This window comes from Xiphophorus hellerii, chromosome 24, assembly GCF_003331165.1.
Source record: "Xiphophorus hellerii strain 12219 chromosome 24, Xiphophorus_hellerii-4.1, whole genome shotgun sequence".
Taxonomy (NCBI): Eukaryota; Metazoa; Chordata; class Actinopteri; order Cyprinodontiformes; family Poeciliidae; genus Xiphophorus; species Xiphophorus hellerii.
In genome coordinates, this window is record NC_045695.1 from 14,638,001 (window position 1) to 14,660,271 (window position 22,271).

Genomic DNA, 22,271 nt, shown 5'->3' on the forward strand with positions numbered 1-22,271 from the left:
ATATATATTTGGAAAGTTCAAGAAGATGATTTAACTTGTAGTGTTTATGTATAGATATGCTTGTGTATGCAGCGTTTGGACAGGTTGACTAAATAGTGAAAGCTCGGCCTCTTAAAACAAACTCGCGGCGTCTCTTGTGCTCCACATCACCTCAGGGACTTTTCCCATCTGCAGTTTACTCCCAGTTTTGTGTAATTACAGCTTTTATCCCAAGCGTGTCTCGCATGCAGCTTCGTTTGCCTCCTGCGGTTGATTAGCCCTGCAGACTGCAACCAGTGAAACTTCAAAGTCTCCCCAGTGCAGCTGGGGGTGTTTTCTACCTGCTGCAAGATGTTAAAGTGTTGCAGCAGAGGTGTGACCTCATGCAGAGGGGGTGACAGGATGTTTGGTTTTACATCTTTCATCTTTCCATGTACAGTCCGTGTGAAGGTCCGCGCTGGCCGTTCTGATCTCAGCTAATGGGGGAATGTTGTTTTTCCAGCTGCAGAACTCGTGACGATGGTGGCTGAGGTTTCTGCTCTCACCTGCTTCGCTCCTTCAGATCTAATCATCAGAAATCCACATGCAGCATACGGCTTCATGCTAAATTTAGCTTAATTCAATAGCTGGGACACCTGGGTAGAGATTTAAATGTTTGGACTTAGCAGATGTTTCAAGCTGTCTGAAATCTGACACAATTGGTGCATGCTTCTAACCAAAATATAATCTAGAATATTTAGAGAATTATTAGAAATGAGTGTGGTTTCAATCTAAAACAATCAAAGAAGTAAAACAGTGAAAAAATACTTTCAAATATAAAATAAATTCTATGTTACAGAGAGATTAGTATTATTATTCCCTGTGAAATTAAAGCTTTTGTACATTCTGGCTGATTTACCTACAAAATAATGAAGATAATTTCTCTCTCAAACTGTTTTCTGTTTTGTTGTTTGTAAATAAATAAGAAGGCAAAGATATGAGCCAGATGGGACTCCAATAAGAAAAAGGCTTAGCGGAAATTACAAAAGAAGAATGGTGTTTTGTTGTATCTTAACACTTTTAAAAATGACATATCATGCAAAATTCACCTTTTTAATCCTCTAAATACATTTTATTAAGCACTTAGAGTCTCCAGCATTACAGAAAAGTTTAATTTAGTCGGGCCTAATGCTTGGTAGATATTCTGTTCCGCCATTTTTATTTCTTGCTGCGCTTCAAGTCCAGGTTCAAGGATGGATGCATTAAAAATATTCCTGCATCAGAACCTCTTTGAATTGTCTGGTTAAATTTTAACTTTATTCCCTTATCAGTGGGGAAAGTCCACATTTTCTTTACTGTATGACTATTTTTTGCTACAGAACGAACTTTCTGAACTAAAACGTTCTCTCGTCTGTAATTTTTCTGTTTTATGACTCAGCGTTAACATCATGGGGGTCATAATCAGTCCTCGACCTACAGGAATTTAAACCTGCAGCAGCAGCAAGGCCTCACGCTCACGTTGCCTGAAGCTCCTGCAGCTGAAATGCTGCTGAGTTCAGATAATAGTTTCACTTCTAACCACCGAAACAAGCTTCAAAGTTACTTTTCATTTTCCACTGCCACTCATTTCATTAAGAGCTTTTAATTTATTTTCCTGAAAACGGAGCACTTTCTAAAACAGACGCCCTCATTCAGCGGCTCAAACAAGGGGCTGACTGTCTGCAGTCGGCTGTGAATGCAGCGCCCGCGGCTGCATGAGGGAATTAAAATGTCTTGCAGCCTCTTGTTGCTTTTGTTCACGCCAACATCCTACAGGATTGTTATGGGTGCTGATTTCTGAGTTTCTGCCAAAGTAGCCTTGAGGGAAACTTTCTTCTACTTTGCCTGCTTGGCTTTGTAGATGATTCCAGTTATCTGATAGTGGGAAAGCACCATGTGGATCAAATGGAAGCCTGACTAAACTGAGAGGCGAGGAAAGGAGGGGATTAATTAGAGAAGCAGCCAATGGTAACTCTGGAGGAGCTGCAGAGTCAACAAACCAGTACTGCACATCATTTTACTGTTAGAAAAAAACAAAATAATCACCAAATACTACATTTCTACCAACATTTCTGCCCAAATTTCAATAACAAATAGAAATTATAATGTTAAAATCAGATTTCTGTTCATCCAGTGCTTTTATTTTGACATTAAATCAGTAATAAATGGAGTTTAACAGTGAGCTAAGACTCTGCTGCCATCTGCTGGTTGTTGTGGTGTATGGCTGCATCAGCATGTGTGAAAAATATGAATCTTTTTGTCCTGCTTTCTGCTTGTAGTTTGGACTTCATATGAATTACTGTTTGCATATTATAATTAATAATGTTTTATGCATTTCCACACTTACTTAATAAGTTAAATGTAAAGATTTTAAAGGTCCTGCTGCAGTTTCTCAGCTCTATCAGCTTCATGTTATCAGGTTTCAGACACAGTTCACATGCTCAGATGTTTTATTGTCCACCAGAAAACACTCCTGATGAAACACATCTGCTCCTGTGCAACGAATAGTGGAGAAAAAACACAGCAGAGAGTAAAAAGCGGAACTTTTTATGGCTTAGTTGCCTGGAGCAACAGCAGACAGTGATCAGAACTGGTGGGTGATGATGTTCCGGGTCATAAATCTGGAATGTTAAGTCAGCATTTGGGATCATGTTATCAGACAGAAATGGATGGTGATGTTGTTTTATTAGTTTCTAAAGCTTTTGATGTGTTTGTTCTGCCTCACAGACAGGAGGAGAATAATGAGAAGGGAAACGAGAGAAACAGGAAGCTGCTGTGACTTATTAAGATAATTGCTGCAAAACTCTAAGTCACTTCATGTTCAGTTGATATTCAGTTCTGGGTGATACAGTAATACACACAATAAAAAGCTTTTTTCAGCTTTCTTTTGACACTGAAGTAAAATCCAACCAAACTTCTCATGTTTTAGGTCAGTTAGATTGCTAAATACCACAATAATAAAACACAGTGTCGAATTAAAGTTATATTTTTAACATTTTACTTATTAAGAGACAACACTGCTTTGAGGGTTTTCCCACACCTAATACTCCAGTAGACTCGGTTCAATATGCAACCAAAATAGCAACATTTGTTACATGTTAAGCTGCTGCAGCTCACTTTCACTCTGCACAGACTCAAATGAACTAAACTCTGAAAGCCTGTTCCCCTCCTCGCCTGTGGGGGCGCTGCAACGAGAACCACTGATGGAAACAACAGGAAAACCTCTGAAGACACTCAGCGCAACTTCCTTCTTTGCAAAATGTAAGCAGAAATGGATTTTAGTGGTTATTTGTCTGTGGCAAAGTTCCACGAGCCGTTTCTCTCGCTAAACTTGTGCGTTTGTTTAGGTTGCATTTACCCAGAATGCAGAATTTACTTATTTATTTATTAAGTAAATAATTAAGCAATTATTTACTTAAAGGTTTGTTTTAAGTAAATACTTACTTAATACTGTATTGATGAGTTCCATTGGCAGATAAATTAACTTTTATCATGGGAAAAATGTCTTGTTGTAAGTGAAATAATCTAGCAATGCAACAAGTTCTTTTTCATCAATATTAAAGAATTATTTACCTAAAACAAAACAAGCCTCTATCTCTTGCTGAAAGGCAACTTGTGAAATAGTTTGGACTTATTTTAAATGTGTCAAGAAACGAGACCAAAATGACTTTTGTGTTTTTGCAGTGAGAGCGTTCAGCACATCTGCTAACAGCAACATTGTCTGAATAAACGAGTGTGCCACGCAGTTTTGGGTGTGTGAGGTCCAGCAGCTGGAATGTGGAACAGCTGGACGTCCCGCTTGGCAGACGACATGGACCCTATGACGATGAGGAGGAAGAGGAAGATGCCTGCTTCTCTTATCTGTGAGAACCTGGAAGTCTGGGGATTTTCACAGTGAGATGTCAGCTGCTGCCTCTCATTCATCACTCTGTGCTGCTGCTGTGTTTCTGTCCAGCTGTGCTGCTCATCACATTTCAACCAGAACATAAACGGACTTCTTCTGCGTTCGTTGTTCTGGTGGAAAAACGAGCAGCGAAGCTCAAGTCAGGGCTGTTTAGCCGAACCATGCCCTCCTATTTGATTCACTTCTCGTCGGCTGCAGCTCATTTGTTTTCTGTCGCAACACGTGGAGAGTTTTCTCACAGCATCATCTAATTTGTCAGCTGCGGCTCTCATTTTTCCACAGGATTTTCCTGCTTTTTCCCACAGTCTGGTGGCAGGAGACATTTCCTTTTAAAGAAATAATACTTAAAAAAACATATTTACTTAGAAAACACACAATTATTGTTTTATAAATGAATACTCCTAAAATGTTACTAATACATTGCATATTTGCATATATTTTTGGTTGAATCATTGCATGTTTGGACAATTATTCCCTCTGGCATCGGCGGCTGTGCAGTGGTGATGTGTAACCATGGCAACAAGGTATTGTTTTTACACCTGATCAGAAACCCAGAGGAAGTTCAAACCATCTCTTCAAACCAAATTGTTTTTGGAGGATTTTATTGAAAAGCATCAAGTTGAAAATATAAAAACATGCCACACTTTTTAGATTTTTGCAGAAACTTCCTTCTCTTGTATCAAATCCCAACAAAATACACGAAGGTTTATAGGTAGAATTTGGAGAAATATCAAACGTTATTGCAGAAATGTCAGATTACATTATTACAAGTCATTTCTCTTCTTTCACAAGCATTTCCTCTGCCCTGCTTTGCGTACCAGTCTGGAATAATACGACAAAATGAGTTTTGGGTCTGAAAATATGAATTTAATCTGAATATTTCAAGCTATTTCTGCAGATTGTGGGAGCCAGCTGTTAAGTCATTCAGGGAGGAGTTGGGGAAACTTTCTGTCATCACATCTCAGGTCTCCCCCTTTGGCCTGTTCACTGGGAGGGTCTCTGAGCGGTTTATGTTTGAGCTGCCATACAGCGGACGCTCAGTGAGCCCCGATCAGCCTGGATTGAACTGCTGAGCGTCTGGCTAACAGGTGGCGTTCAGGGGAAACAGTGGAGCTCTGTGCTGAAGGGAAACAGCAGCAGCAGCATGTCGGGGATCCAGATGTGGTCACTTCTCCTGGTTCTCTGTGCTGGCAGCTTGGAGGCTTGGTGGTTTTCCAAACAACCTCAGTCTACAACAGTAAGCCTAACCACAGAAGGAGCCACCACTCCCAGTGGGGTGATGGTGACAGAAGGGACGGAGGATGGGAAAATATCGCAGGTTGGGGAGGAAATCCTTAAAGTGGCAACAGGAATACGTCAGGTTGTCGACAACTGGGATGCAACTACAACCGCCTGGACTACCAGTGGAGGCCTGACAGGGACGGTGGAGGCAGCAAAGCCCAACAGTACAGATGAAAAAGGCAGGTTGAGAGGGGCGAGGGTGGAGCAGGGGGTTGGGGGAGGGGATCGGTTTTGGTCCGGCGTTGACACCACTTCACCTTGCTTCCCTGTCCCCTCTGATTGGCCGATATGCAAACAGCCAAACGTTTTCTCGCTGCCAAACTTTTTCAACCACACTTCCGTGGAGGAGGTGGATGCTGTCCTGCGGGAGTGGGTGTGGCTTGTGAGGGCGGGGTGTCACCGCGACACAGAGCGGTTCCTCTGCCTCCTGCTGGCACCCAGGTGCCCGGTTCCCGCTGCACCTCTTCCCTGTCGCGGCTTCTGCCACGTGATGCAGGACAGCTGCTGGGCGTCCCTGGAAAACGGGCGTCTCCCGGTGGACTGTCACTTCCTGCCGGAAACAGAGCAGGAGTACGAGAGTCCTGGGTGTGCAGCTGTTGGTAGCAGGACAGGTAACCCGGTGGATTGAAATGTATCCTGAGTGCCGATACATTTCAGATCTGGTCAACGTTGTTTGTGTCTGTAGTTTTAAATGTCTTTACACGTTTTGGCTAGACGTGTCCAACATGAAGCAACTTAAGTTAATATGTTATATTTTAAATCAGGGGTGTCAAACTCATTTTTATTTTGGGCCAATGTCTTGATAAAACCCATTAACAAACTGTTTAAATATTAATAAATAGATTTCTCTGTTTTCTCAAAATTAAATAGTGATGAATTTTACAATATTTATGCCTGAGTTTAAATGTAACTTCTTCTTATTTGCCATATCAATCACTTAACATCAAGTAAGGCTGAGGCAGCAGTCTAGTAAAAGTAAGAAATACTGCCACCTGCAGGTCGGAGTTGGTAGTCACTTAAATCCAAAGTCTTCGACTATTTTTGTGTAAAATTTGCAATAAAATAAAAAAACTAAACTATCCATATTGTCAGGATTATTTCTACTATTTTAGCATCGATGCATATCAATAAATTAATAAATGTAGCTGCTGGTTGCAGTTTAGTGAATCAAATCACGTTTTTTGATTTGTGTCCTACAGAATGAAACAAAATGAAACGGTACAATAGTATGAAACTGTTTGACATTTCTGAGTTACCTGACGTCTTATTTACTGCGATTCTGGTTACTTAAGATAAACAAAATCCCCTTTTATGCTTAAAACAAGTCGCATTGTAAAGAAATAATTTAAAAGCTTTTCTTCTTTTCTGTAAAATCCAAACGGATGTAATGCTAAAAAACCTCTTTTTGTGTTTTAGTCTTCATAAACTTAGCAGTGCCGGGTTGTCAGCTAATTTTCAGGGTTAACCTCTGAACTGTGCTCCATAAAACTGTCAGTATGTTTTCCCATAGGAACAGTTCATACAAATGTCCCAAATTTAATGGACAGATGTTCCAGGTTCATATTTAGACAACTTTTTCTATCTTGCAAAGCAAAAATTAATTGGAACATTTTGCTCCAGAAAGCAAACAGGCTTGTGAATTTACTCAGGGAAGGTGTTTTGGACTTTGCTTTGCGTTGTGCTTCAATATAGTTTTATGGGTTTTAAACTTGAAACACATGCAAAGAATCAACTTAAATTGATCAAAATGTGGAAGAAATTAAGGAGTTCAGGTTTTCTTCTTTTCCTTCTCACTCTTAATTATCAACTTTTGCTTGATTTGTCCTCTGCACATCCCCAAACCACCTCAACTTCAAAGTTTGTCTCAAATTACTAAACCATCTCCTCCAGTCTTAATGATATATAGCCGTGGATATATATGTCTATATATAATAGCAGGTCTCACTGCCAACTTGTAAACCTTCGCTTTCTCTTGCAGCCTCTTGTCACAAATCATTCCTGACACTTCCCGATTGCTTTGGATAGTTGACCCTGAGTACTTAAACTCATTCATCTTCAAACCGTTTACTCCCTGGAGTTTGTTCTCACACATGTATTATGTGTTACTGTCACCCACTTTCATTCTTTTCTCCTCATGTCTCCTGACCTTCTTATTCCAGATCCATAAAAATCACAATGTCATCTGCAGACATCGTAATTCATGATTATTATCAGCTAATGTGGCTAATAACAATACGAGTAAGAATTAATTATCGGTGGGCCCAGACCAAAGCTAATAATTTGACTAATAACTATTTATAACCAGTAGAAACCAGCGACTGTAGTTGATTACCAAAGTTACTAAAATCGCAGAATCTGAACAGGTTACCTGGAGATCAGAACCATTTAATCACTCTGGCAGATTTAATGAAGACCATGGATGCTACAGTGTGGGAGTTAATGCATATTAAGGGCTATTAGGCATTTAAACTATTAAAATCAAAATAGGGAATGAAAGCAAAACATTGTTGCAACCCACTAGAAAGCACTTCAGAATTTGTTTTGGCACATATTCAGGCTCTTCTATCATTTTTGTGCAATAATTTAGATTTTCATTGGATTATCAGTAATAAAATTGTGTTTTTTTTTGTTCAGTATCAGTGAGTCAGACGGGTTTTCCCCCATCCCAGTCCTCCGTTTCTGTTCTGGTTTATATCTCCTCTTCATTGTGCTGACTTCTAATCAGTTACTGGGATCTGCTCCTTTCCATAATCCCAGAGAGGGAAAGTCAGTGAGGTCATTGCTGTGGGAGAAACTTTTTTGGGTAGGGGTGGAAGCTGCAGATGACATTTCTGATGGATGCTGTGGGTGGGAAATCGTTTTTTTCTTGGGGAAGACTGCATATATTGTGTCATTGGTTTGGGAGAGAGCAACAATGTCGAGGTTGGAAAAAAGAGAAGCCTTGTTGCTGGTGTGACACAAGACAGTTTGCGGCTTCTGCCAGGGGTCAAAGGGCAGAGCCAGTCGCCTACCCTTTGAAACCAGAAACACTTGCAGTAAATGAGTGTTGGGCAGATAATTAGGAGATGAGCAGGCTGATAGTGGGATGCTGTCTGAAAAAGGGTTTTATTGAAGCTTGGAATTGGCCTCTATGAACTTAAAGTGATATCAGCTGAAACATTTTCTTATACTTGGATACTTTTTAAAGTCTCTACAAATTACCCTCATGTATTTTTGGACTACTTAGAGCTGGAGTTTAAAAGAGGTAATAAATCCAATTTTTCAGAAATTAACCTAATTTCCTGAACATGCTTGCAGCACCAAAATACTCCTGAATACAGTTTCTGCTGCACTTTTCAACAAAGCTGGTTTCAGAAGATATTCTCAGACACCCAAAGCCAATTCTCTCCTCTTTTCTGCTTCTTGTAGGACTAATGAAGGTAATTGTAAAGATGATGATAAGATCTAGGAACGTGTAAGAATACCTATTGGAGGTGTAATGATACAAGACATGACATGAGAATGAGATTATATTTTAAAATCATGTTAAAGAAAACTTCAGAGACACAATTTATGCTGCAAAATGACTTTGTTTAGTTTGTTTGTTGAACTTTCAAAGCTTAGATATTGTTTGTTCATTGTTTCTTTTGGAGAAACAAAATTCTGTGAACAAATTATTTAAGAGAAACTTTTATTTCAACTTCATCAGGCAAAGTCATGCTAACTGTAACTGGCTAGTGCTTGATGTCGGCTACCAATGGGTCATGATGTCACTTCCTGGCTATGTTATTGTTTTGTTTTAATACTAAATGAGTGACTGATAATCTGGGAGGAAAATTGCAGTATTTCCAAGCTCCTAAAGAAATCTTAACATTCTGATTTATGTTGTGGTCAAATTGTTTTCCTTCCAAAGGTTTTGTGAATATTGTTGGCGATACATGTCTTGGTATATTTCTTGAAATATAATTACTTTTAAAAAATAAATCTGATGGGCTCTGTCATCGTTGGGTTTTGCAGCAGGATAGTGATTCAAAATGTACAGTTAAGTTGACACAAACAAGAGTTTGAGGGCATAAAATCAACCTTCTTCAATGCCCATGTTAGTTTACAGACTTAATTTCACCTGTGAGGTGAGCTGAAGAGAAAAGAGCATCAGAGGATTGGTCAAAGATTGCTCCTTCCTCTACACCAGCGGTCTCAAACTGTTGCGGTCGTCTGCAACTTTTAGATGTCGCTCTGCTTCAGCACACCTGGCTCTAATATTACCTCATATGTTGAACTCTGCAGAGCTTGACTGCATGCTGGTGAGGCAGTTTAGCTGTTTAATTCAAGTGTGGACTCTTGCCCTCCAGCAGTTTGAGCCTTTTGCTCTGCAATGTATGCATGTCGTATAATATTATAGTGGAAGGCAAAGAGTTGTCCTATTGGAAACAGTGAGAACTTTTTCATTAATTACATACTTCAACGTCTCGTTTCTCTGCTGGGACCAAATTCTTGGCTTAAAAGTATATTTTTAAATCATGAGACTTCACAGTAACCCCTGTTAACCAACCCCTATCAGTGGGTTGGTTAACAGGTTGGTTTCCAGAGGACAGAACTACAGCTGAGCAGCAGGGTAGCGAAAATGTTTGTCTCTCGCTGACTGTGTGAACGCCAGTATTCGGTTTCAGGTTATTTGAGGATAAAGGGTATGATTTAGCACAGTGTGTCATTATGTGGTCAGATTAGCATCACTCTGCTGGGTTTGTTCGGCCTAATAAGACAGGCAGCTTTTACAATTAGGTGAAATTCAGTCCTGGCTGGAAATAGTACTTACAAAGATTACGCACAATGATTCTTTTTTTTTCTACCAATGAAGACATTTTAGGTCAAGAAGAAAGTTAACTAGTGTTTCTGAAGCCATTTATGTTTTGTATCTTTAACAATTTAAGGTTTAAGTAGTAAATCTTTGCCTGGATAGATTTCTGCAAGGAAATCTATATGTCTCCCCTGGGGAGGATAGGAGGCCCTCTTCAACCTCTGGAGGAATCCTGTTTGCTCCATAATGACCTTCTGGCATGTTTCTACCAGTGTTTTCTGTCAGCCTTATTCTTTTGGGGCTCTGTGCTTCATCCCTCATGGTCCACTTTCCCATGGATATCTGACACGCATTTCCTTCCTCCTCCTGTTTGCCCATCTGTCCATCTGAGCCTCTGACTACTGCTGGAAGAGGCTTTTCCTTCAACTTGTAAACCAGTGATGCATTTCTCTGAGATATCTGGAAATGATACACCAGTAATCATGTGAAATATGTACAAGTCCTGGACGGAGGGATGGTTAGTCTCGATGATTCTCTCTGTAGACATGAAACGAAACAGGGCAGACTGAATAAAAAAAACGGTTTCTGTAGAAGGTTGTACAACTTGAGTTGCAGGAAGTCCAATCTATGCAGGGCAATATCTATATCAGGTCCAGAGAAATGATGTTTTAGGAAACAGGAGTGTAGAAACAATGTTGCTGAGGATGGAGTGTTTCCAAAGGTCCACCATCATCTTCACTGTCTTGAAAAGTTTGACCATACCACTGGACCAACCGATCCAATGTTTCAAAGGTTTATAAACTAAAGTGAAGAGGAAATACTTCTAGTTTCTGTCTAATAATTCAGATTATTTAATAAAATGTAAGATTCTAGGATGTAGGATGTATAAATCTGTTTTCTGAAGCCAGCTTCTTAGAAAAACCTTAAATAACTCTACAGGTCAGGAAACAGGTTGCAAGTGTAATGAAATTAAAACTGCATGTCTGATTTTTAGGCAGAAATTGTTCCTGTTCAGTGGAGGTTCATTTGATTACTTCTGGTTTATGTTTGTGGAGAAACTGTGGTTGGTTTAAACAACTTCCAGATGGGGACATTTATCCAATTAGAGCAGAACTGGAGGGTCTCAATTAAAAGCAAGTTACCCTGCTGAAGTGAACTTTCTCTACACACATGAGCTGCAACAGCTGCAGCAGCTGCATTCATGGGAGATGAACTGATAGCAGGTGCCCTCAGTGGGAAGAAGACCACCCTGTCCCACCCCAGATTCAGCTGGATCAAAATCCTACAAAGGTCCACGCTAAGCTAAACACAAGAAAACAATAATAAAGCTGCACGGTTTTGCAATAAAAGATTGTTACATTGGCATCTCCTTGGGAAGGTTTAAAGCTGCTTTCTTTAAATTTACATCTAAATTAAGAGGAAACAACTTAGAGCTCTTTTAAGTAGCTAATTATCATGGGTGTTTTTTACAGTTTAGTTTGTCATGGAAATATTGTAGTGTCCCATCTGCTTAAGGGTAAAATCCTTGTACCGCTTCTGTTGGAATCTATCCAGGTAACTAGTCCAGGAGCGAAACCAAACATTGTTTTCCTTATCAACACTCTCCAAAGACGTCAAAAAGCTTTTCCAGACCTGAAAGATTGTATATAGTTCCTTCAGTAAGTAATGCTGCTTCAAAGACACTGACATCCCACATCAACTTGGGAAAACTCAATGTCTCCCATGAATCTGCACAAGGCCAAAATTTGTTTCCCCTTGTGATTGTTGGTGTATCAGAATGTGTTATTGCTCTCAAAGCTGTTACTTCTTCATTTTTAGCATATTTCAGTCTATGGGAGCTGGATTATCAGGTTTTTGTTCATAGGGCCCATTCTGTCTCATAAATGTAGCTCATAACTCTGTGTCTTGTGTTTCTGTATCTAAATGTCTCAGATGTATTGCTCAAGGACTCTGCTAGTTGAAATTTCAGGTTTCTTTTTAACCTTCAGCTTTATTTGTTTTTCCTCCGGTGCTCATTGCTCCATTTGATTTTTAGCTATCTTTGCAGCAGCTTGTGCCTGGTTTTGTTTTAAAACCCCAACATAAGATTTCCTAATTAGTAATTAGACTGTTTGTTAGAGTTGTCCCTCGTTCTGATTCGACACATTTTAATCAGTGGGTTATTCACAAGACTGCAGAATTTGAAGACATGTTGGATAGGTTTATGCAACTCTTTGAATCAGTTGTGTTGGAGCAAACTTGTAGGTCTCTGGCACCTTAGAATTGGTGTTAAACACCAGGAGGATTTTATTTTAGGTTTAGAAATGTTTCAAAGGTTTAATTTTATTCTCTGTCTCGGTCTCTCTTGCAGAAAAAAGCAGTGTCGTTTTGCACCAGCTGATTGGAGAGCCTCCACCGGATTCAATCGCTAAAGTTACAAGGGGCGGAGGAACTGCCTACAGGTTTACCTCAGCATCGTCATCAGGACAACGGGCCCAGAACTTTGTCCCCAGTCCATTCTACAGGGACTTCACCATCATTTTCCACCTCAGTGCTTCCACTCCTGCTGCATCCGTCCTCTTCTCCATCACAGACAGCGCCCAGAAATTCATGTACATCGGTGTGAAGCTCAGCACACCGCAGTCTGGTCGTCAAAAGATCCAGTTCTTCTACACTGAACCCGATTCTGAGTCTTCGTATGAGGCGGCCAGCTTTGACGTTCCAATGCTTTATATCTATTGGAAAGTTTTTGCTCTGTCTGTGAATGGCGAACAGGTCAGTTTTTACTCAGAATGTGACAGGGATCCAGAAGTGGTGAGGTTTGAGCGCTCGCCTGATCCGATGGACCTGGATCCTGGAAGCATGATCTTTGTGGGTCAAGCAGGAAGAGCTGATCCAGACAAGTTTGAGGTAATAAATAAGTAACTCTTACAATTGTCTAAGTAGGTTTTATCTACTTAGTCAAGCCTTACTCTGTCAGTACTCCACGTCATGTTCACTTTCTTTCTAGTTCTGTAAGATTTCTTTTTTATTGAACCTTTAATTGCCATTCTCTAGTGTGTGTCAACCACACACTTCTTGACAGAAGAATCCAGCCAAATTGTGGGCCAAGCACACAGTCCCATAGGGATCCTGCAGAACTGGACTGGTGGGTTTAAGCTGGTGTTGGATTCACCTGGAGTTGGTTCAAAGAGCTTCCAGAGGATGTTATCCCCTATAGCCTGCAATAGGGCCACAGAAGATGGCGTTTTCGTTGAGATGCCTCCACTTCTGTGCTACAGGCCTGACAGAAACCTCAACTACCGGTCAGAAGAATCTGGTCGGTGCCTTCTCTATTGCACCAGAACCCTCTTGTCATCTTCTTAGAGGACCACAGTCTACGTCCCATCTTTTCAGAGGACTTCCCCAAGCATAAGGACACTACTTAATGCTTGGAGCTAAAGCAACAGGGTCTGCTCAACATCTCCGTAGCACTCTCAAAACCAGTGTTCACATCAGCACATAAGAGTGCTGATGAAGGTTGGATCCACCTTGTCCCATAATCCACAGTTTTCCAACAAGAGAGTCCACGTTTTTTGCCTCTGTCTCCCGTTCCCGTGCTCTGTCAAGAGTCCCTCTCTTCATAAATTTAACTATTCATGGTTCTTTATCATACTTGATTGCTTACAAGTTGTTTGTGTCCTTACAGGGTGAAATTAGAGAGCTAAGACTCGTCGGAGACCCTCAGGCATTTCAGGACTTCTGTGACGATGATGATTACGCAGATGAAGTGAGTTTTTCTGTAATCATCTCAATTAAAGCGAATCAAAACATTAGTTTAACACATTCCTTGTCATGTCTCAGAGTTCTGGAGATGATGGCAACAGAAAGGCTGATAGGAAGCAAACAGGAAAGACGGTAGGTTTGTAGACTTCTTTAGATTGTCCTGTTAGAATAAACATAGATGTTTTAGCTGTGTTGAGGATTTTGTGCATATTTATATTTAACATAAAATAAATCTCAGTTTCACACTTTTGCCCCCTCAGGTCTCTTCTACATCCCTCCATTCAGTCTCCAAGCCCACGATTTCACACCAAAAAGGAGCTGGAATCAAAACCTCAGGTGAAACAAAATCTAAACTAAATCAAGAAATACAGTCAAAAGTTATAGAACAACTTGGAGAAGTGAAACAGAAGTGATACCTCAGCATCCAGAAGCCTCTGCCAAAGATTAGTAATGCTGCGTCAAAGTCTAGTCAGCTAAAATATGTACTTGACACTAATTGTCTGGAACAGAGTATGGAGTTTTACCCCAAAGGCCAATTCTGTCCATTTTAATCTGCAACTGGAGCATTAAATATGACTCATAAGGCACAAGGTTGGCAAGGCCCACATAAACATCCTTCTTATATTTAAAAGTTAATTTGGTTGATATTTACTCTGGGTTGTGTTCCATATTCTGACAAGACGAGGATATGGAATGATAAACCAACAGCTTTGCTATTTGGTTCAGCTCTCTTTCACCATTAGACTACAATCCCTCTATCTCCCGCTGAGATCTTAGATACCTCAGATTAGTCTATTTTTATTCATTGATTCTGCATTACATGCATTAAAGTAAGTGAAAACAACCACTGACCAAAAACACCAGCTTTAAGCAATCCATAAGAAGATAATCCTTACTGCATAACCAAAGTGGGCCCCTCTCCAGGAGTTGAATCAGCCTTAAGAAATTACATTCAATGTGTTTATTGCACATTAGATTTATTAGACAATTTCTTCCCACCTCAAGTTATAGTCTAGCCAAAACATACAGAAATAAAGGTTGCAGACATGCTAGATTGCAATTTCCCATTAAATGGCCTTTGTTAGGGTTGTAATTTACTGCTAAATTATTTCCACAGAAACATAACACTGACATCATGTATACCCTGGGGTAAACCCCACATCTTTCAAGAATCAGCCAAAGGCCAAAACTTGTTCCCCCTTGAGATTGTTGGTGTATGAAAATGTAATTATTGCTCTCAAATGTGCTGGTTGTTTATTTTTGGCCTGTTACAGTCTGTGGGAACTGGATTACCAGCAACTTTTTGTTCATCTGGTCCACATTATATCCTCTTGTTTTATTCTCTGTCTCGGTCTCTCTTGCAGAAAAAAGCAGTGTCGTTTTGCACCAGCTGATTGGAGATCCTCCACCGGATTCAATCGCTAAAGTTACAAGGGGCGGAGGAACTGCCTACAGGTTTACCTCAGCATCGTCATCAGGACAACGGGCCCAGAACTTTGTCCCCAGTCCATTCTACAGGGACTTCACCATCATTTTCCACCTCAGCGCTTCCACTCCTGCTGCATCCGTCCTCTTCTCCATCACAGACAGCGCCCAGAAATTCATGTACATCGGTGTGAAGCTCAGCACACCGCAGTCTGGTCGTCAAAAGATCCAGTTCTTCTACACTGAACCCGATTCTGAGTCTTCGTATGAGGCGGCCAGCTTTGACATTCCATTGCTTGATATCTATTGGAAAGTTTTTGCTCTGTCTGTGAATGGCGAACAGGTCAGTTTTTACTCAGAATGTGACAGGGATCCAGAAGTCGTGAGGTTTGAGCGCTCGCCTGATCCGATGGACCTGGATGCTGGAAGCATGATCTTTGTGGGTCAAGCAGGAAGAGCTGATCCAGACAAGTTTGAGGTAATAAATAAGTAACTCTTACAATTGCCTTGGTACCACAGGTTTTATCTTCTTTAATATTCTTGGATGCAAATCCAGAGCCAGCAACCAGTTAAAAACTATATTCATTGATGGAAAATGTTGGTTTTTGGACTTAGAAGGCAGAACTTTGGTCCTGAAGACATATTTTATATAAAGTGACCAAATAAAAGAAGCTGAAATATTCAAATGTCTCACCAGTGAGGAAGTCATACTGCAGGCCTCAAACTACTTCTTAGTTCTAGTGGTTAACTATATTTTTTGCAAATTTATGCTTCTACTGTCTTACTTCATTACTTATAAGTTATTTGTTTCTTTTAAGGGTGAGATTGGAGAGCTAAGACTTGTGGGAAACCCTCAGGCATTTCAGGGTTTCTGTGATTATGAGGATTACGCTGATGAAGTGAGTGTTTCAGTAAAAATCTTAATTTAAGTGAAGAAACACATCTGTTTGACAGGTTTCTTTTCATGTCAGGTTTCTGGTGACGGGAGTCGGAAAGAAAACACTAAGACGGTTGGTTTGCAAATTTCTTAGCTGGAATAATAACTATCTGATATAGTTGTGTTGATGTTTTTTATCTAATGGAAAGTAACTTTTAGTTTGCCGCTGTTTTTGTTTTTCTCAGACCACTTTTCCACCCCTCCGTCCAGTACCTGTACCCCCAATTTCATCCCAGAAAGGAGCCAGAAGAGGAACCTCAGGTGAAAAGAATGAAAACTCAACTTGGAAATACTTTTTCCAAGTTGTTGAACGGTTTGAACAAGCCACAGAGCTGAAAAGGTCGACTTCTGTGTTTAAAAGTTAGCTTAGCGCATTTTGACTCTGGGTTGTCAAGTGTGGTGTTTATCCCTTTTGCATTGCACCAATGCTTGGTTGTTAATAGTTTTCTGAATGAAAAATATTTAATTGCTTTTTCTGTCTTTGTGTACTGTGTAAAATAGATATGCAGGTAATTTTTGTAGGTCGGCCACTCTGGGAAGGTTGTTTTATGTTTCATATTTTCACCATTAGTAGACAATAATTCTCACTGCTGTTCACTTGCATCTCAAAGCCTTAGAAATGTCTTTGTAAGCCTTTCTGGACAAATTATATTAATAACTATTTCTTGCCTTAAATGTCTTCAAATTGGGGCATCATGCATTGCATTTTGGGATTTTAAAACTTGTTTGATGATCTGAAACCATTTTAGTGCATCTATGTATTTTGTGGATTATTCCGCCTTTAAATTGCTGTTAGCTTAAGTAGCTAGTTAGCTTTATTAGCTGCTAGCGCTATTAGCTCATGGCTTATAGTCAGCCTTGGTAGATTTAGCATGTGAAAAGGTTAGCATTCTTGATTCTTAGCTTGAGTTATGGTTAGTTTTGGTAACATGTTAGCTTTAGTTAGCTTATTTAGCTTTTAGACCAGTTAGCTGTTGATTTAGCTATATAGATTCCAGCTTTCCTAGTTATTAGCATGAATAATAAAATGTTTTAGCAGTAAGATGGTGCAGCTGTTAGATTGAGTAGAGATCAACTTTATAAAGTTGTTAGCTTGTTAAAAGGCTAGCCTAATTAGCATTTAGCATCATTCACTGCTAACTTTGCTAGCTGCTAGCTTTGTAAGTTGATACCTTGATTAGTTAATTAGCTATTATCTTAAGTGAAAAATATTTTTTGGAGATGAGATTTTCAAGGTTCAGGGTTTCATTTGAAACAATTTGATAAAAAAAAAGCATTGCCTTTTACATTTGTTAATCCTAAACAGGCTAAATTGTTGCTCTTCTTAGGAGGCAAAGGTGAGAAGGGCGACAGAGGAGAGAAAGGCTTGAAAGGGGACCGAGGTCTTGCAGGGCCAAAGGGGGATTCAGGCAGCAGCTCAGGCTCAAGTTTTTCCTCTCAGGGTAGAGAGCATGGCGACAAAGTAAGAAATCTCTCATTTCTGAGTTAACATTAACATCTGACACAAATAACCAGTTTTCTCTTTCCTTCTAGGGAGAAAAGGGTAAAAAGGTATGTGAACTGCACTTATTTGATTTTGGGGTAGTGGATTCTTACACAGTCACCGTAAATAGATGGAATTTGCAAATACATCCTAAAAATGGTATTTTAATAGTTAAAACTTCAAATAGGCCTTCATGTCCATCAATACTCACAACGGAAACCGTCTTAGCACTACAGCTAACGTCTACAGTCTTCCTTATCTACACTTTTGAGCTTTGCAGCATTGTGTCCAGATTTCAGCATCCCAACCTGCATTTTCTGTTAAATATTTTATAGATGGTGTAAACATCTTCCAAATAGATGTGAAACAATAAGGAAAGCATGTATGAAGAGAGATTGAACAGTGAGGTTATAGGAAGTAGAGGTCCTAACGGTGGATGGCTTAATGTAATTTTCAAAGTGAAGGTTTAGAGAAGAGGATGGTGGCATGGTGGAGTGGATGGGGGCAGGTATCAGGGTTGATTGGTAACAGAAAGAGAACCATTAGTTCTGTGACGGTGAAAGGGGAGCGATCAGTGGACCATCAGTGATGTAGATCTAAGCAAAGTAAAACCAAACATCTAAAAGCTTGCCTACCTGTTATTCTCTCCAGGGTGATACTGGTTTTGGATATCCTGGCAAAAAGGGTGAACGTGGCGTTCAGGGGCCTCCTGGTCCTCCTGGTCCTCCAGGACCTGCAGCCGAGGTTTTCAATCTCGGCGACGGCTCTGTTGTGCAGCCGTTGGCTGGTCCAGCTGGGCCACCCGGGCCACCAGGGCTGGAAGGGGCTGAAGGACCTCAAGGGGCTGATGGACAGCCTGTAAGTGCGAGAAATTAAAAAGGTTAAATAAAAATATTAGTTTTCTGACCATTTCTTTTTCCTTCAGGGTGATCCAGGAGAGGATGGAAAAGCTGTAAGTGTCATTTTAGCAGAACTTTTCACTGAATTGACTGATTATTTATCCATTGACGTCTTTACTTTTATGATTTTTTTAGGGTCCTGCTGGACCGCAGGGTATTCCAGGAATTCCAGGAACGGCTGGTATGAAAGGCCAAAAGGTGCGATACATGAAGACATTATGCTAATCATGTGAAGTCTCTATTTACGGTAATAATTTGTTATCTCCAAATCATTCCAGGGTGAATCTGGAAACGGTTCCCCTGGACCAAGAGGTCCCCCAGGTCTTCCAGGACCTCCAGGACCTGGCACTGGTGATCGTCCAGTATGTGAAAATATCCGCCTTTCTAGCCATTACTTCACTTGTGAAAACAACAAACTCTAACCACAGTGAATGTTTTTGTAGACATTTGTTGACATGGAGGGTTCAGGATTCCCAGACTTGGAAACTTTCCGGGTAAGTTGTTCAACATTAAGAAAAGAGTTAAAAAATATCTCAGAGTGACAGTTGTGAAATGTGATGGGCAGGGTGCACCTGGTCCTCGTGGGCCCCCTGGTCCGCCCGGCCGTCCTGGGGCACCTGGTACTTCAGTACTCGTCGGACCTGATGGTCCAGTAGCCGTTGGACCTCCTGGACCGCCTGGACAAGATGGAGTCCCTGGCCTACCAGTGAGAAACCAATTTGTATTGTGTTTGATTACTTAGTAGTCAAAGGGTGTAAATCTGTATTTCTGTTGTTTTCAGGGCCCACCTGGACCTCCTGGTCTCCCTGGCAGATCTGGGTTCAGAGGAGAAAAGGTAAAACTGATTATAGTCTACACAAAAGTCTGTTGTTGCTTTCTAAATCGGACAAAAGGGGTTCCACAAGGTAGTAAGGGCTACTTTAGTTTTATTTAGGGCTGACCAACCTTCAAATTATTTAAAAAGAAACTAAAAGACTCATCTTTCTGATAAACTACAGCCAGAACTTTACACATTCTGGATAAAAAGATACGCCAGAGCTCTAACTTTCTGGCTGATGATTTTAGAAGTTGCACCAATATTTCTACCTCCTCATGATGCCATCTACTTTATGAAACTCACCAGTTCTTTCTGCAGCAAAACAGACCCATAACATGATGCTGCCACCCCCATACTTCACAGTCAGGATGGTACAACATCCCAGTTCTTCCTCCAAATGTAGCGATGGTCATACTGGTCAAACAGTTCCACTTCAGGCCGCAAGGTGTCTTCAGAAATGAAATTTTTTTGTGCATTTGCAAACCACAGTTTGGCTTTTTATGTTTCTTTTTGGAGTAATTTCTTCTTCGTCACTGAATGGCCTTTCAGCTCATGTCGGTACAGAACATGTGTCACTGTGTAGCTTCAGCAGCGTCTTCACAGGGTCTCTGGCTTTTGTTTGGGCTTCAATTTTCACTTTTTGGACCAGAACCAATCTCCTTCCTGAGCAGCATGATTGAAAAGTCCCATCATGTCAATTCTTGCGTGTAATTGTTTTAAGTTTCCCAAGCCATGACGTGATCATCTGGTATTTCTCTCATTGAACTTCTGGTTTTGAGGAATCTGACACTTTCTCTCATTATTGCTGCAAATGAAAATTATTTAGGTAATTGTAAATTACATAAAAGAAGATTAATTTGGTCTGCTTTTAGCAGATATTGAAAAAGTTGGATTTTTCTTTTTATTCAGTATATGCAAACTTTTGATTTCAACTGTCGGTGCTGGTAAGTTCTCATCCCCAAATCTCAGTCGTGAAAATGTGAGTATGCATTATCCTATAAGGCACCGTTTAATCAGACACAAACCAGTACTTTTTACTGGTGGTTGTGGGATGAAGGTAGTTTATTTTCAATGTTATGGTTTGACAACAGCGCCTCCTGCTGCCTGTAGCCTTGTCAGTGTTTTCATTTTCTGCTTGCTAATGCAACCACCTGCTTTTATGATGATTTCGCCTTTAGCAATAATGTTTTAATTTCTATTCTTTAGGGCGACGGTGGTGATCTTGGCCTTCCTGGTCCAGCTGGGGAAAAGGTTAGTTAAAAAAGTTAAAAATAAAACCCATAAAGATTTGTTTACTGTTTAAAAATAATAGAAAATGCTGCTGCAAAACCACATAGGTTCTCTGTTGCTTTCTTCTAGCAAGACACAACGGACTCCAACCCTTTCAATTACTTCTTCTCTTTCTTTGCTCCATCCTCTACGGTGTGTAATGGGTAGCAGGTACTGGGTTGGGTCGGGTTTCTTCTCTGCTGATCTGCTTTGCTTTTTAACGTTTTCCATTTCCGTAAAGATGGCAATGTTTCAAATAAAGCTCTATTTCTTCTTCGTTTGTCTAAATATTTAGAAATCTGCCTCTGCTTTTCCACTTTTTGAATGTTTTCTTTCTGTTTTCCTCTAATTTTTCTCCTTTCAGTGACAAATATTAATCGTCTAACATAATTTTCCAAGACAAAACATCATATTTCTGCTTGTAATCCTGACTCAGGGTGGTCAGGGCGATGCGGGAAGGACGGGTACTCCTGGGCAGTCTGGTTTGGCAGGACTTCCAGGTCCCATGGGACCAGTCGGGCCTCCAGGGCCTCCTGGACCACCGGGGCCACCGTACCTCGCTGGCAGTGTGAGTAACGGTTTCAAATTTAATCCCTTTTATGACAGGATTAAAAACTCTAAATCACAAAAGTGTAAAACTGTTCAAATATTCTTTCTAATTCACATTGTCTCCATGCAGGGGAATCAAAATGAGGTGCTAAATGCCCTGCCTGGCCTCAGAGGTCCACCTGGACCACAGGTAGCCATATTGGACACAGTTGGTTGATTATGTCATCCTTATACTATCTGATCTGAACTGTATTGTGTTTTCAGGGTCCACCTGGCATTGCTGGTCTACCTGTAAGTAATGGAAATGAATCCTGTGGTTCATTTTCTTTAGCTGCTCTTGTAAGGACGTCAGATTCAGTTTTTGAAACTTGTAGGATAAGAAAACATGATAAAGTTTGTAAAGTACAACCAATAAGTCACTTTCTGGGAATTGTGGTGTCAAAAATTATTTGTAGTAAATAAAAATATTTAAAACTATTGTTTTTAGCAGAACTAAAAATCAACCGGACTGCTTTTCTTTAAGCTGCTGCCTTGTTTTAGGTGCTCTTTTTTTGTAAATCTTACAACTGGTAAATAATAAAATAGATTTTTTTGTGACAAATTTTCCAGAAAAATCTGCTAAATGTTTAATGTTGAAAAATGTTTTTCCACATTAGTGCTGTTGTGTTTTATTGTCCGTTAGCATCAATGCTAACCATACAATGCAGGAATAACTGGTCCAGCTAAGTTCCCTTAAAGGTCATCCGTGCCCTACTTTATTTATTTTATCTATTAGTTAAAAATTAAATGTAAAAATGTTTAATTGTGGTTTGTAGGGCAAACCAGGTTTTCCAGGGGATCATGGAGCTAAAGGAGCAGAGGGACCAAGGGGACCTCCTGGGATTCCAGGCATTGATGGATACCCTGGAACACCAGTACTGATCATCTTCATCACGCAATTTTTCCAGACACATAATAGTTAAATGTGTCATTTAAGAAACTAATCTTTACTTGTCCTGATTTCTTTAGGGTAAACAGGGAGAGAGAGGGGAGAAAGGAGAGACGGTGAGTTTCCTTTATTTCCTGAATAACAGCTAAAGAGGGATTGGTTGAATGAGGTTCAGAAGATTGGTGAGGCCAATTGGTTTAAATGTTGAGAAAAAGATTGTTTGCTGTAAGAGTGGATCTAGAGAAAAGTCAGAGAAACTGC

General features: G+C 40.2%; 1 protein-coding gene across 6 annotated transcripts in view; it reads left to right on the forward strand.

Moving 5' to 3' along the window:
• LOC116715894 (collagen alpha-1(XVIII) chain-like) overlaps positions 1-22,271 on the forward strand; it is a 36,324-nt gene that overhangs the window by 5,161 nt on the left and 8,892 nt on the right. Inside the window, exons 1-25 of one of the 6 annotated variants that reach the window (XM_032556608.1) lie at positions 4,920-5,361; positions 12,310-12,848; positions 13,627-13,707; positions 13,782-13,835; positions 13,964-14,039; positions 15,068-15,606; positions 15,947-16,027; positions 16,100-16,138; positions 16,251-16,326; positions 17,394-17,527; positions 17,599-17,616; positions 18,200-18,406; positions 18,474-18,500; positions 18,583-18,645; positions 18,726-18,809; positions 18,891-18,941; positions 19,013-19,153; positions 19,229-19,282; positions 20,471-20,515; positions 20,624-20,686; positions 20,970-21,101; positions 21,213-21,272; positions 21,347-21,373; positions 21,898-21,996; positions 22,091-22,126. In XM_032556608.1, the coding sequence (XP_032412499.1) occupies positions 5,046-5,361; positions 12,310-12,848; positions 13,627-13,707; positions 13,782-13,835; positions 13,964-14,039; positions 15,068-15,606; positions 15,947-16,027; positions 16,100-16,138; positions 16,251-16,326; positions 17,394-17,527; positions 17,599-17,616; positions 18,200-18,406; positions 18,474-18,500; positions 18,583-18,645; positions 18,726-18,809; positions 18,891-18,941; positions 19,013-19,153; positions 19,229-19,282; positions 20,471-20,515; positions 20,624-20,686; positions 20,970-21,101; positions 21,213-21,272; positions 21,347-21,373; positions 21,898-21,996; positions 22,091-22,126 (3,042 nt within the window). In that variant the 5' untranslated portion in view covers positions 4,920-5,045. Of the gene's footprint in view, positions 1-4,919; positions 5,362-12,309; positions 12,849-13,626; positions 13,708-13,781; positions 13,836-13,963; positions 14,040-15,067; positions 15,607-15,946; positions 16,028-16,099; positions 16,139-16,250; positions 16,327-17,393; positions 17,528-17,598; positions 17,617-18,199; positions 18,407-18,473; positions 18,501-18,582; positions 18,646-18,725; positions 18,810-18,890; positions 18,942-19,012; positions 19,154-19,228; positions 19,283-20,470; positions 20,516-20,623; positions 20,687-20,969; positions 21,102-21,212; positions 21,273-21,346; positions 21,374-21,897; positions 21,997-22,090; positions 22,127-22,271 lie in introns of those variants that run through there. The other 5 variants (XM_032556605.1, XM_032556607.1, XM_032556606.1 and 2 more) reach the window with 5 other exon arrangements.